The 14,713-nt window shown below is 46.0% G+C and overlaps 1 protein-coding gene across 1 annotated transcript; it reads left to right on the top strand.

Annotated features, from left to right (window-relative positions):
- The first annotated feature begins 386 nt into the window (after positions 1 to 386).
- On the top strand, positions 387 to 14,692 carry LOC149457039 (E3 ubiquitin/ISG15 ligase TRIM25-like). Its single transcript, XM_089684196.1, has 3 exons — positions 387 to 523; positions 4,504 to 6,958; positions 14,415 to 14,692. Exon 2 carries the CDS (start codon positions 4,513 to 4,515, stop codon positions 6,091 to 6,093), a length of 1,581 nt encoding a protein of 526 aa, XP_089540322.1. The 5' UTR covers positions 387 to 523; positions 4,504 to 4,512; the 3' UTR covers positions 6,094 to 6,958; positions 14,415 to 14,692.
- The last annotated feature ends 21 nt before the right edge of the window (positions 14,693 to 14,713 follow it).

The raw sequence follows: 14,713 nt of genomic DNA, 5'->3' as shown, positions 1-14,713 counted from the left end.
CTGTATTAGGTTTACTTATTTTACTTTTTCTATATTATTGTGTTCAACTATAACACAAAAAAATCAATAACTCTATTATGAAAATCTTATTGCGCATTCATGGATTTATTTGTAAATAATATATATATATAATCATTTATTTTTTTTCTGTAAATATAATCTCTTCTATGGAGCCTCAGTAGGTGTGCTGTGTTGGCATGGAGGGGCTCCCAGGGATGTGATTTAGGGATGTTGGATTTCTCTTTGTTGTCTGATGTGAGAAGAATTGATGAAGAGATGAAATCACTGACCAAAAATAAACCTGCTCATCATTGGTCTGTATGGGGTCCTGCAGTTCCCACGTTGAACATGAGATGTCGCTGTGTACACTGTGCTGTATAGGGACCGTTTGTTTGGGTGGAACATATTATTCCGGTCATGTGTTCCCCGGATCATTGTTTACGTTGTACTCACAGTGTGTGGTCGGCGGACGGGCTGTGATCGGTGTGTTCTCCTCCGATGTGTCCGGGATCCCCGGTGACAGGTAAGCGGAAGGGGACATAAAATGGACAACAGGGGCCAGAGGAGAGACATAGGAGGGATAAAGGGGCCACAAGAGGAGCACAGGGGGGATAGTAGAGACAAAGGGGGACACAGGAGGGCCACAAGAGGAGCACAGGAGGGCCACAGGGGCCACAAGAGGAGCACAGGAGGGCCACAGGGGCCACAAGAGGAGCACAGGAGGGCCACAAGAGGAGCACAGGAGGGACAAAGGGGACATAGGAGCCACAAGAGGGATACAGGGGCCACAAGAGGAGCACAGGGGGGGCACAGGGGCCACAAGAGGAGCACAGGAGGGACAAGATGGCCACAAGAGGAGCACAGGAGATGCATGGGTCCACAGGAAGAGCACAGAAGGGACACGGAGGGCCACAGGAGGAACAAGGGGGCCACAAGAAGAGCACAGGAGGGACACGTGGGCCACAAGAAGAGCACAGGAGAGCACGGGGGCCACAAGAGCAGCACAGGAGGGCCACAAGAGCAGCACAGGAGGGCCACAAGAGGAGCACATGAGGGACACGGGGGCCACAAGAGGAGCACATGAGGGACACGGGGGCTACAAGAAAAGCACAGGAGGGACACGGGGGGCCACAAGAAAAGCACAGGAGGGACATGGGGGCCACAAGCACAGGAGGGACACAGGGGTCACAAGAGGAGCACAGGAGGGTGATTGGGGTCACAGGAGGAATACAGGGGCCCTAAAGGTACTCAGGAGGGAAACAGGGGTCCTAAGAGGGCCATAGGAGGGACACAGGAGGGACTTAGAGGGCCTAGGAAGCACACAGGGGCCACAGGAGGAACACATGGACCAGAAAATGGACACATGGGCTCTAAGAGGAGCACAGGGGTTACAAGAGACACTTAGGTGTCCTAGGAAGTGCACAGGAGCCAAAAGATGGCCATAGGGAACACAAGAGGGACACTTAAAGAGACACAGGGACTACAAACGGGGCCCCAGGGATGAGAAATGTTTATGAACTTATGCAGAGTGATTATATCTTTTGTTCCCATTGAAGGTCTAGGCAGTCATTTTCCATACATGGGGGGGGGGGGGGGGGTGGGAGGGAGGATGACGGCTTCTGGAAGACAAGTACCCTTCACTAATAGAACACGGGCCCCCTCTGTGACTCTGGCTGGGGGTCCCTGTTGCTGAACAGGTGGAGTCGTGCTGCCCCTGGAAACCTCAGAATCAGTATATAGTACAGTATAAACCCTCCCTCCAGACCTGCCCAGTTGTAGCAGCTCCTCTCCTGGACTGAAGAGACTTCCTCTAATATCACTGCACACTGTGAGTTTCTCACAATGTGCATTAGAAGCTGCAGCAAGTCAGACAGAGCTCCGCCTCATTTCCTGGATGGAGGACGTCCAGCATCATCTAGGACTTTCCCCCCCAGTCTGACTGACCCTTGCCCCGTCCCATCCATTCATGGAGGCTCAGCGTCACTTATGGGCGTTACCTAGGGTGGTCTGTGTGCAAATACAGCCTGCCCAGGAACGCCCACTCCTCCAGATCGACACCCACCCATCAAGGCATTTTGATATTTGCATAACTCCTCCCAGTAGCCAGCCCACCGCTTGCATCAGGACTGGGGGCTCATGAGAGGAGTACTGAGGTAGGGGGATGGGATGTTTTCTATGTACAGCACCTTGCTGGCCCCGCCCACCAGCCATGAACTGCCCAGTGATGACATCACTAGATCTAAAATAAGGTATGCAATGAAAACAGATTTTTTTTTAAAAAAATGTGTGTGAGCCCGGCTTCACATATGTGCTGTCTGGAACATCGCATGTGATGCACACAGGAACCGCACCGCATTGAACCGCACCGCATTCCTGCGCCAATCACATGTGGTTTGCATGCGGTGTGATTGGAGCCATGCATTTTATATGACGGTAATCACACCGCACCCGCACCAAAAACGTGCAGGACCCTTTTTTTGGTCTGCACTAGAATCCGATCTCATGGGTATTCACACCTCTGCGATCCGATTCTGCACATCGCATCGCGGTTTGCGCACCACTTTCGGGTTGTTGTTAACGTAACATTTACACCCGCAGCGGTTTGCATGAATGGGGTGTGATTGTGATGCGGTGCAGAAATCACACAGAAAACGCTGCAAATTCCGCACCGCATCAGTGTGAACCCGGAGGAGGAGGGGAGACGAGAGCAAGAATATATAAGCAGCCTTAACCACATGATCTACGGAACGTTTTAGGATCCATTTACACCACACAATGTTTTTCAGGTGTTGTTTCAAAGTTTGTTTTTTGTTTTTTTTTTAGCCGTTTTTGAGCGATATATTTTTTTTTCTTCTTTTTTTTATCAGATTTGCAAATATTATAGGTGTGTTTTTTTCATTTAAGCATTTTTGCTGTGACCAATAGAAGTAGCTGCTGTTTGAGATGAAAATGCTTGAAGAAACACTCATTCTCACTGTTCAGGCGTTTTTTATTCAACTTTATTTATTATTATTTATTTCAGGTCCTTATATAGCGCCGTCAATGTGCGCAGCACTTTACATATATATTGTACATTCACATCAGTCCCCAACCCTCAAGGGGCGTACAATCTAAGGTCCTTAACCCTCAAGGGGCGTACAATCTAAGGTCCCTAACCCTCAAGGGGCGTACAGCCTAAGGTCCCTAACCCTCAAGGGGCGTACAATCTAAGGTCCCTAACCCTCAAGGGGCGTACAGCCTAAGGTCCCTAACCCTCAAGGGGCGTACAGCCTAAGGTCCCTAACCCTCAAGGGGCGTACAGCCTAAGGTCCCTAACCCTCAAGGGGCGTACAGCCTAAGGTCCCTAACCCTCAAGGGGCGTACAGCCTAAGGTCCCTAACCCTCAAGGGGCGTACAATCTAAGGTCCCTAACCCTCAAGGGGCGTACAATCTAAGGTCCCTAACCCTCAAGGGGCGTACAATCTAAGGTCCCTAACCCTCAAGGGGCGTACAATCTAAGGTCCCTAACCCTCAAGGGGCGTACAATCTAAGGTCCCTAACCCTCAAGGGGCGTACAGCCTAAGGTCCCTCACCCTCAAGGGGCGTACAATCTAAGGTCCCTAACCCTCAAGGGGCGTACAGCCTAAGGTCCCTAACCCTCAAGGGGCGTACAGCCTAAGGTCCCTCACCCTCAAGGGGCGTACAGCCTAAGGTCCCTCACCCTCAAGGGGCGTACAGCCTTAGGTCCCTCACCCTCAAGGGGCGTACAGCCTTAGGTCCCTCACCCTCAAGGGGCGTACAGCCTTAGGTCCCTCACCCTCAAGGGGCGTACAGCCTAAGGTCCCTCACCCTCAAGGGGCGTACAGCCTAAGGTCCCTAACTCACATTCATACATACACATACTAGGGACAATTTAAACAGGATCCAATTAACCTCCCAACATGTCTTTGTAGTGTAGGAGGAAACCGGAGTACCCGGAGGAAACCCACGCAGGCACAGGGAGATCATGCAAACTCCAGTTTATGGAGACAAGCGCTCAGATCTGGCTGAAAAGTAGCTTTTTTGAGCAACAGGCGATTTGCTACAGGCTCGACACTGGACGCGCAGAAACGACATCCATAGTGGCATTAATACAGTGATCAGTGCTAATACTATACACTGTCTCTGTAGTAATGACACCAGCTGGGAAGGGGTTAACATCTAGGGGGCAATCAAAGGGTTAACTGTGTGTAACAAGTGTCATGTATGGTGCTTTTGCTATGTGATGTGTTTGTTTCTTCTACCTGCTTTGCAGAGAGAAATAAATATTCACATCGCTGCTCTCCGGCCAGAGCCTGTGACAGCACAGACGGGGCAGCGATCGTGCACACGCATGCGCGCCCTCTGCTCAGAAATGCCGGATGACGTACATGTATGTGATCCGGCAAAGCAGGGCCGCCCTGCCGCAGTAGGCAGTCCGCAAGTGGTAATGTTGTAAAACCAGGGGGTGATTTATTACATTTTGTTTTTTTTTTTCTCTTTCAGTTGTAGAGAATGGCGTTTGCTGACTTGAGAAAAGAGCTGAGTTGTTCCATCTGCCTGAGCCTGTACACGGAGCCGGTGTCCCTGAGATGCGGGCACAGCTTCTGCCGGGATTGTATCGTCAGTGTGCTGGATACACAGAAGGGCTCCGGAGTATACACCTGTCCGGAGTGCAGGGCAAAGTATCCAGTGCGCCCTCTGCTGGAGAAGAACAGGAAGCTGTGCAACATTGCAAAGCACTTTCTTGATACCCAATCACAGCTGGAAGGCTCCGGGGTCTCCTGTACGTACTGCCTCCACGCTCCCATCCCCGCTGCTAAGACATGCCTGCAGTGTGAGACCTCCCTATGCGACACCCACCTGGGCATCCACAACAAGACCGTGGAGCACACCCTGATCGACCCCACCAACTCCCTGGACAGCTGGAAGTGTTTGATCCACAAAAAGAACTTGGAGTTCCTTTGCTGCGACGACGGTGCGTATATTTGCGTGTACTGCTCCGCCATTGGGTCCCACAAGGGGCACACGCTGAAGTCGCTGGACGAGGTGGTGAGGGTGAAGGAGAAGCTGAGGAAACTTCTGGAGAAGCAATCCTCCAAAAAAGAGGAGACGGAGAAAAATCTGGAAAGCCTGCAGGATCTTCGGAGGAAGGTGCAAGAGAAAACCACCGTGTTGACCGAGCGCATCGCCGAGTTGTTCACCGACATCCGGAAGCAGCTGGAGTGCCTGGAGAAGAGGTTCCTGACTCAGCTCTCCAGGCATGAAAAGCAGAGCTTGCTTTCCGTCTCCGATCTGATCCGGCAACTGGAAACGCAAAAGGACGAGCTGTGCAGGAAGATGCAGCACATCGAGGAGCTCTTTAACATGACGGATCCCATCACTGTCCTACAGGACCAGGACTTGGACGCCGAGGACCCGACCAAAACCGACAAAGATTCCGAGCTCATCACCCAAGATATTCGGAAGATCCGTTCCTCCAGCGAACTAAAGGAGCGCCTGGTATCCGTCTCCTTGCACGCCTGCTTCTCTGACGTCATGTCCGCCGTGAAGAGAGGGCTTTACGACCCCAAAACCTCCGACATCTTACTTGACTTAGACACGGCTTGCCGAAAAGTGTCAGTCACCGGAGATCTAAAGTCGGCCTCCTGGTCGGAGACGCCGTTGAACTACCCTGAGAACGCCAAGCGCTTCACGACGTTCCCTCAGGTCATGAGCAGCAAAGGTTTCAGCACGGGGAAGCATTACTGGGAGGTGGAAACCAGCCAGTCGGAAGACTGGTGGGTGGGCGTGGCTTATCCCAGCATTTATCGCGCCGGGAAGGAGTCCAGGATCGGGGAGAACAACAAGTCCTGGAGCCTGAGGACATACGACAACCACTACTCCGTGACTCACAACTCAAGGTCGCGCCAACTGCAGACTAAGATCCCCATCCAGAAATTGGGAATATATTTGGATTACGAAGGCGGGCACCTGTCCTTCTACCAGCTGTGCGACGCCGTCAGGCACCTCCACACCTTCAGAGCCACCTTCACCGAGCCCCTCCACGCCGCTTTCTTCGTGTGGAACGAGGGGTGGGTCCGGCTGAGGAGCTAAAGAAACCCGACTTTCCACCAAAGTGACACTAGACCGTATCCTTAAATGATCCATACGCATCCACCATCCAATGCCCCTTAATTTATTATTTATTTATTATCTTTTACTGTGTTTTTTGCTTCTTTATTACGCCCTCTGCGAGCTCCCAAACCTCTCCTTTTTCCTCTCTTTTCTGCAGCGCACCTTAGTTGTGGTCGCGTACACACCGCTCTATGCACACTACACACCCCATAGTCCATCTCGGGAGCGAACCAGAGAGGGTGACTACAGTCTTGCGTACAGCAGGACCACGGAGAATGAACGTAGCCACCCTCTGAGAAGATCGCAGCAGCAAAAAATAATGGAGGAGGCTGAGCGCAATAGAAGGGACTTTTCTGAGTGAAGAATACATACTTGAATCGATTTTTTTTTTTTTTTTTTTTTTTTTAAACCGAAGTTTAGTGTCACTTGGAGGAAATGTTTTGTGATCAAAGCAGTATACAAACATTGCCCTTTTTGCCCCTTTTTAGCTTTTTTGCCCCTTTTTTGTATCTCCAACAATTTTTCCTGCTTGTCCCCTTTTTGTCTGTAATATTAAAAAAAAAAAAAAAATTAGTTGGGATTTTGTCTTCGTGTTTTTGAAGAAACAGCAAAAAAAAAAAAAAGCTTTTTTCAGCCGTGTATTTTCCGCGTCTGTAGACCTCCACACTATGTCTCCCACTCTTACCTTTCCTCGGCACAGCATGGATTGTCCATTAACTGTCACAGCGTGCGCAAACCATAGACTCTTCCTGAAGCAATACCCCGCGGGATCTGAACAGCGGCATGGCCTGCGATGGCCGGAGGATCAAAGCCAAAGACCTATATCTGAAAAGTGACTATGAAGGTATGCCGAGAGGAAAAGTGTTTTCTTTTAGACGACTCGTTCGTAAATGATGAAATTGTGTACAATCGTTATCCCGAGGGTCACTTCACTAGAGCAGAACACGGCTTTGTCGGTACCGGGCGTTATTTGCTCATTTTAGCATTCAAAAACATTTTTTTACGGGTGTTTGAGGCTAGAAGGACCACTGAGCTTGAGTTTCTTCAAGCATTTTGCTTTATGCATGTGTGGACGTGATTGAACGTTTATGTCCAGTCATCCCCAAATTGTGGCCCTGTGCTTGGCTTGGTACTATTCCTTCAGCTGACACAAATGATGAGGCACCGTTCCATCCACTGACACCAATGATGAGATATGATTCCTTCTACTGACCACAGGCACTATTCCACCCTCTAACACCAGCAATGGGGCACTATTCCTCCCACTGACACCAATGATGGGGCACTATTCCTCCCACTGACACCAATGATGGGGCACTATTCCACCCGCTAACACCAGCAATGGGGCACTATTCCTCCCACTGACACCAATGATGGGGCACTATTCCTGCCACTGACACCAATTATGAGGCACTATTCCTCCCACTGACACCAATGATGGGGCACTATTCCTCCCACTGACACCAATGATGGGGCACTATACCTCCCACTGACACCAACAATGGGGCACTATTCCACCCGCTGACACCAATGATGGGGCACTATTCCTCCCACTGATACCAATGATGGGGCACTATTCCTCCCACTGATACCAATGATGGGACACTATTCCTCCCACTGATACCAATGATGGGGCACTATTCCTCCCACTGATACCAATGATGGGACACTATTCCTCCCACTGATACCAATGATGGGGCACTATTCCTCCCACAGACACCAATGATGGGGCACTATTCCTCCCACTTTCGCAAATAATGAGATATTATTCCTCCCATCTATACCGTTGCTTGCCTTTACCTGGAATTTACACAATTCCACAAATGATGAGGAATGATGATTCCTCCCTCTGACACCAACTATAGGGCACTATTCCTCCCACTGACATCATTGATGAGGCACTCTTCCTTCTCTAACTGACCAAAGGCACTATTCTGCCCACTGACACCAATGATGGAACACTATTCCTCCCACTGACACCAATGATGGGGCACTATTCCTCCCACTGATACCAATGATGGGACACTATTCCCCCCACTGATACCAATGATGGGGCACTATTCCTCCCACTGATACCAATGATGGGGCACTATTCCTCCCACTAATACCAATTATGGGGCACTATTCCCCCCACTGATACCAATGTTGGGGCACTATTCCTCCACTGACACCAATGATGGGGCGCTATTCCTCCCACTGACACCAATGATGGGGCGCTATTCCTCCCACTGACACCAATGATGGGGCACTATTCCTCCCACTGACACCAATGATGGGGCACTATTCCTCCACTGACACCAATGATGGGGCGCTATTCCTCCCACTGACACCAATGATGGGGTGCTATTCCTCCCACTGACACCAATGATGGGGCACTATTCCTCCCACTGACACCAATGATGGGGCACTATTTCTCCCATGGTCACCAAGGATGGGGCCCTATTCTTCCCACTGACACCAGTAATGGGGCACTATTCCTCCCTCTGACACCAAGGATGGGGCACTATTCTTCCCACTTACACCAGTGATGGGGCACTATTTCTCCTGTTTCCCATTGACTCCCACTGATGCTGGGGCATTTTCTACTCCCACTGGTCAGTCCAGCACCCCTCCCCCAAAGTCTGAAGGACAGAGTTCTGGCCCTTTGTTTAGAAGGTTTAGTGATCCCTGTTTTAGCCAGCTAGTTAATAGGAGAGGCGTACAATGCATGGAAATGACACTTCGGTGTAAAGGGGCACCATTGAGTATAAGGGGCCCCTTGTGTCACATGTTCAATTGATTTTGGGAAAGTGCATGGAATTACTCAGGTGTGAACCCGGGCTACAGGTCTTAGAGTACATACCAGATAAATGTTTGATTGTAAATATCATTTCAAAAAGAACATCACAGATGTTGTATCCTTGCCAGAGAAAAAAGCAGTTTCTGAAAAAGAAGTCGCAATATACTCCCCTCTCGGTGGGCTGTGCTTTCTATTTTTGCTCGGTGCCAGTACTGCAGCCTCTGTCCAAATTTTTAGAATTCAGCAATTCCAGGAATATTGGATCCCTGTGTCCCCCACCCCATGCTGTAGATCCATCCTATGTCTCGGCAGGACAAATAGTAAAGAAGGGGGGTCAATGGATTAATCAGATCAGGGATCTGACACTCCTGGAAGTGTCGAATGCAAAAGGTTCTGATGGAAGCTGTGGCTGTTCAGTGAAGACGGGCAATAAGTGCGCCACTTTAAAGTCTAAATCTAGCCAGGCTGAGAGGGGGAAAAGTTTTTTTTCTTGTTTTGTTTTTTTTTTGTCTGTTTTTGTTTTTGTGTTGGTTTTTTTTTTGTTTTGTTTTTTTTTTAATTTTTTGTCTTTTATTTGTTTTTTTATTTTTTTTTGTTTTTTTATTTTTTGTCTTTTTATTTGTTTTTTATTATTTTTTGTTTTGTTTTATTTTTTGTCTGTTTTTTGTTTTTTTATTTTTTGTCTTTTATTTGTTTTTATTTTTTTTGTTTTATTTTTTGTCTGTTTTTATTTTTTGTTTTTTATTTGTTTTTTTTTGTTTTTGTTTTGTTTTTTGTCTTTTATTTGTTTTTTTATTTTTTTGTTTTTATTTTTGTCTTTTGTTTTTCTTTTTTACTGTCTTTGATTTACCATAGCAGCTAATAATTGCAAAAAAAAAAAACTTCATAAAGACAGCATGCTTTGTATTTGTGGAATTACCAATTTGAAGAAAATGTTATCATGAGAAGTTAAAGTGACCCCTACCATTGTGCTGGCTATCCAATCACACGGTACCTGTACCCAGAGTCTATTGGAAGCTATATATTGCTTCATCTCTCCTGGAAACTCTTTGTAATAATTCACTTTGCTCTCAGAGGTCAGATCTGCAGTGTCTGTGTATGTGTCTGCCTGGATACAATGACATCATCCCTACTTTCCTGATCGAAGAAAAAAAAGAGACGATTGCACAATGTTCAACACTTAATGGCCACTGTGTGAGCTCTGAATGTCGATGAGAAGGCATCGCTATCTGCACCTACGTTGACTGGGTTGTCTATATGCTTTTTATATATATACACACAGTAATGGGCAAAAGTCTTAGGCAGTTGTGAAAAAATTGTGTAAATGCAGAATTCTTTCCAAAATGGAAATGTTAATCGTTTATTTTTAATTATTACCAAAATGGAAAGTGAATCAACCTAAAAGAAATCCAAATCCAACCAATATTTGGTGTCACCTCTCGTTACTGTCGGTTCTTCTGGGTAGGCTTGTACACAGCTTTTGAAGGAACGTGGCAGGTAGGTTGTTCCAGACGTCTTGGAGAACTAAGCCCAGATCTTCTGTGGATGGCGGCTGCCTCCGATCCTTCTGCCTCTTCATCCCAGAGAGACTCCATGATGGTGAGATCAGGGCTCCGTGGGGGCCAAACCATCCCTTCCAGGACTCCTTGTTCTTCTGTATACTGAAGATAGTTCTCATTGACCATGGTTGTATGTTTGGGGTCGTTGTTCTGCTGCAGAATGAATTTGGCCAATCACACGCCAACCTGATGGTATGGCGTTATTAATTTCAGGTACTTATTATCATTATATTTATTTTTTATTTCTGGTACTTATATAGAGCCATCAATATAGTACATTCACATCAGTCCCCGCCCCCGAGGAGCGTACAGTCTAAGGCAGTGGTTCTCAACCTGTGGGTCGCGACCCCTTTGGGGGTTGAACAACCCTTTCACAGGGGTCGCCTAAGACCATCGGAAAACCACATATTTCCGATGTGTTGAAAGCAGCTACTGTGTAGAAAGCAGCTACTCTGTTAAAAGCAGCTACTCTGTTAAAAGCAGCTACTGTGTAGAAAGCAGCTACTGTGTAGAAAGCAGCTACTGTGTAGAAAGCAGCTACTGTGTTGAAAGCAGCTACTCTGTTAAAAGCAGCTACTGTGTTGAAAGCAGCTACTGTGTTGAAAGCAGCTACTGTGTAGAAAGCAGCTACTGTGTTGAAAGCAGCTACTCTGTTAAAAGCAGCTACTGTGTTGAAAGCAGCTACTGTGTTGAAAGCAGCTACTGTGTTGAAAGCAGCTACTGTGTAGAAAGCAGCTACTGTGTTGAAAGCAGCAGTATTGGAGGTAAAACGACACTCATGAATTATAATTACTGGGTAAATAATTTTATGGTTGGGGGTCACCACAACATGAGGAACTGTATTAAAGGGTCGCGGCATTAGGAAGGTTGAGTACCACTGGTCTAAGGTCCCTAACTCACATTCATACATACACATACTAGGGACAATGTAGACAGGAGACAACCTACCAGCATGTCTTTGGAGCGTGGGAGGAAACCGGAGTACCCGGAGGAAACCCACGCAGTCACAAGGAGAACATGCAAACTCCAGGCAGGTGGTGCCATGGTTGGGATTCGAACCAACAACCCTAGTACTGCCAGGCGGAAGTGCCAACCATTTAGCCACTGTGCAGCCCATATTGAGAAACATCTGCCTGTATTTCTCAGCTTTGAGGACACCATTAATCCTGATCAAATTTCCAACATAAATGTAGCCCCAGACTTGCAAGCAAACTCCACCATGCTTCACAGTTCCCTTCAGCCGCTCATCATTGTACCGCTCTCCAGCCCTTCCCCCAACAAACTGCCTCCTGCTGCAGTCAAATATTTCACCTTTGGATTTATCAGTCCTGCTGCCATTTTTCTGGACCCCCGTTCCCATGTTGTTGTGCATAGTTGAGTCACTTACAGCATTTCTTCACACCTGCCTAAAACCTTTGCACAGTACTGTGTATTTATTGCTGGGGCACCAAGATGAACATTCTGAACGGAAACTGAAAACTTGTGTTGCACGCGCCCAAAAACCGAAACCAAAACGGACAGTTTAAAATTGTTTTTTTTTTTTATATATATATATATAATTGTACTTTTTTTTCCAACTTTTTAATTAATATCATGAATTTAAATTAATATGAATTTAAAAAAAAATACAATCCGGTAACGTAAGTAACTTTTATTGAGAGTAATACAGAAAAATTGGACAGAAAATAAAATTATTGCGTGTGTGTGTGTATATATATATATATATAATTTTTTTTTTTACACTTTAGAGGCATTTTTGCAGTGAAGTCAGTAGGGGGTGTTTGTGCGTTGAAGTCAATGGGGGCGATTTTACTTTGAAGTCAATGGGACATGATTTTGCATTGAAGTCAATAGGACAGATGCAAAGTGAATGAATATGAAAAAAAAAAATACAGTCCAGTAACGTAAAATAACTTTTATTGAAAGTAACACAAAAATTTTAAAATGATTTATTATATATATAGAAAAACTTAAATAGAGAAGTTTTTTGCACTGAAGTCAATAGGGGGCATTTTTGCATTAAAGTCAATGGGATGCGATTTTGCATTGAAATCAAAGGGACACGATTTTGCATTGAAGTCAATGGGACGTGATTATGCATTTAAGTCAATTATCATTATCAGCAATTTTTTTTTTATTGGCAAAACTCTGATAGCCCTATTTTCAGCTGATAGTTTTCTGTGGCCAATATATTGGTATTGAAAAACTTAAATAGAGGCGTTTTTTGCATTGAAGTCAATAGGGGGCGTTTTTGTATTGAAGTCAATGGGATGCAATTTTACATTGAAATCAAAGGGACACTATTTTGCATTGAAGTGTATGTGTGTGTGTGTGTGTGTGTGTGTATATATATATATATTAGAAGAAAAAGGGATTTAAGACTAGGTTCACCCTTAAAAAATAATAAATACGTTTATTCTTTGAAGGAAAAAATTTGCGCAACAAAAACTTTTTTTTCACAGGAGCCTGCAAAGCATTGCAGCCATGATGAGTGGATGGTGGGTGCAATGTTAGGCTCCTGCAGACTCTTCTTCCAGCACTCTGCCTGCACAGAGGTACAGGGTTTCAGCTGGAGAGTTGTAGGAAGTGTCGATGGGCTACGACTGCACTGATTTCCACACTTGTGTTTCATTGAGAACTACAAGTTTGCCTGCCGCAGTGACACACATTGGCCAATCAGTGATCACATGAATAGTAGTAAGCAAGATATCACTTCCTGACATCATTGCTTACTACATGTGAAATCTGAATGATCACAGCAGTCACATGGTACAGGGCCAGTCATAACAGCCTTGTACCATGTGACAAGCTGTGACCAATCACAGCTCTCACAGTATTTCTCAATGATTGCAGGAATGCAGCCAGAGAGAAGGAGAAATTATTGCTTTTACAGCCTTTATGGGTGTAAAAGCAATCAGTGTGAAAACAAACAAAAAATATTTAATCACCCCCCACAAGTAGTACAATGTCACCCGGGTAACACTGTACTATTAGGGTGACGGTATGTAAAAAAAAATAAATAATAATATAAAAAAAATTATAATTTTTGGTTATAAACTAATTCGGGTTATTTTTGTTTTTACTAAAAAGACAGCTGAATAGATTTTTCCCAAGATTTATGAAGAAAGATGTATTTGCAAAATTGTATAAGAAAAACACTTTTTTTTTCAAAATGTTTGAACTTTTTCATTTATATAGCAAATAAAATAAAAATCCCAGCGGTGAATAAATACCACCAAAATAAACTTTTATCTGTCTCAAAAAAATGCTAAAAATGTCATATGGGTACAGTGTTGCATGACCGCGCAATTGTCAAAGTGTGATAGCGCTGAAAGCTGAACATTGCCCTGGACAGGAAGGGGGTGACGGTGTCTGGACTTGAAGGGGTTAATTTGCAGGGGTTTCCTCCCACTTCCTATTTGGCTATGGGACAGGAAGTGAAGGGAAATCTCCCCAATGGGACACAGATTGTGAAAAGAAACACGTGACGGGTTATAATCCCCCTATACCCCATCCAAAATGGGAAAAACAAATTGCCTATAATTCTACTTGAATCATCAGGTTGCTGCTGCATCTCCTCCATATTCCAGGCCTTACCCAGGAGGGTGTGCAATGGGAGGATATGGGACAGGAGGGTGCAATAAAGTGCTGTGAACAGACTCCATGCAGAGATACTGTTGGGTAGGATAGCAGGGGGAATGGCACGGGTCACTTTAAATAACTCCTGCAGTTTAGTGAACTGACCCTCCGGATCGCATTACAGCCATGCAAAAAATAAACCGTTCTAATTGGTGCGTCTCCCCCACACTTCGGAATTTATTGTCAGCTCCGCCCAAAACCGGGAGATCAGCTTTCTGCGGTTGCTGGCACGCTGGACTGTATCTTGGCTCCACCCCCCCGACATGGAAGACACAAAGCCAAATGATGGCGCCACGCTAATGCTTTCTCCCATTTTTCTCCAGACTGTACAGCACACCGGATTGGGGGTCCAGCTGGGAGAAGGTGACACCTCTGCTACGGCCTTGTGAAGGGGTGGAGACACCAGAGTCCACTGGAGTTGGGTGATTGGACAATTTGGGTTTGGTTTATTATTAGTTTTTTTTCTAAACTTCAGAAATCCAATTCAGATTTTTATGCAAAAACATGAAACATTCAGGCTTAAATGATTATTATCATGCCAGTGTACTTCTTGTACGGCCCCCCCATTTATTAGGGAGCGAAGGGCCAAAGGTGGGGGCCCCTGAGGTCTAATACTTCCATA

The sequence above is a fragment of the Staurois parvus genome, unplaced genomic scaffold, assembly GCF_062004578.1.
Source record: "Staurois parvus isolate SC_StPar_1 unplaced genomic scaffold, SC_StPar_1.0 ptg000338l, whole genome shotgun sequence".
In the NCBI taxonomy this organism is placed as follows: Eukaryota; Metazoa; Chordata; class Amphibia; order Anura; family Ranidae; genus Staurois; species Staurois parvus.
The sequence above is the reverse complement of the archived record's forward strand: the minus strand, read 5'-3'. Positions and strand labels throughout refer to the sequence as shown.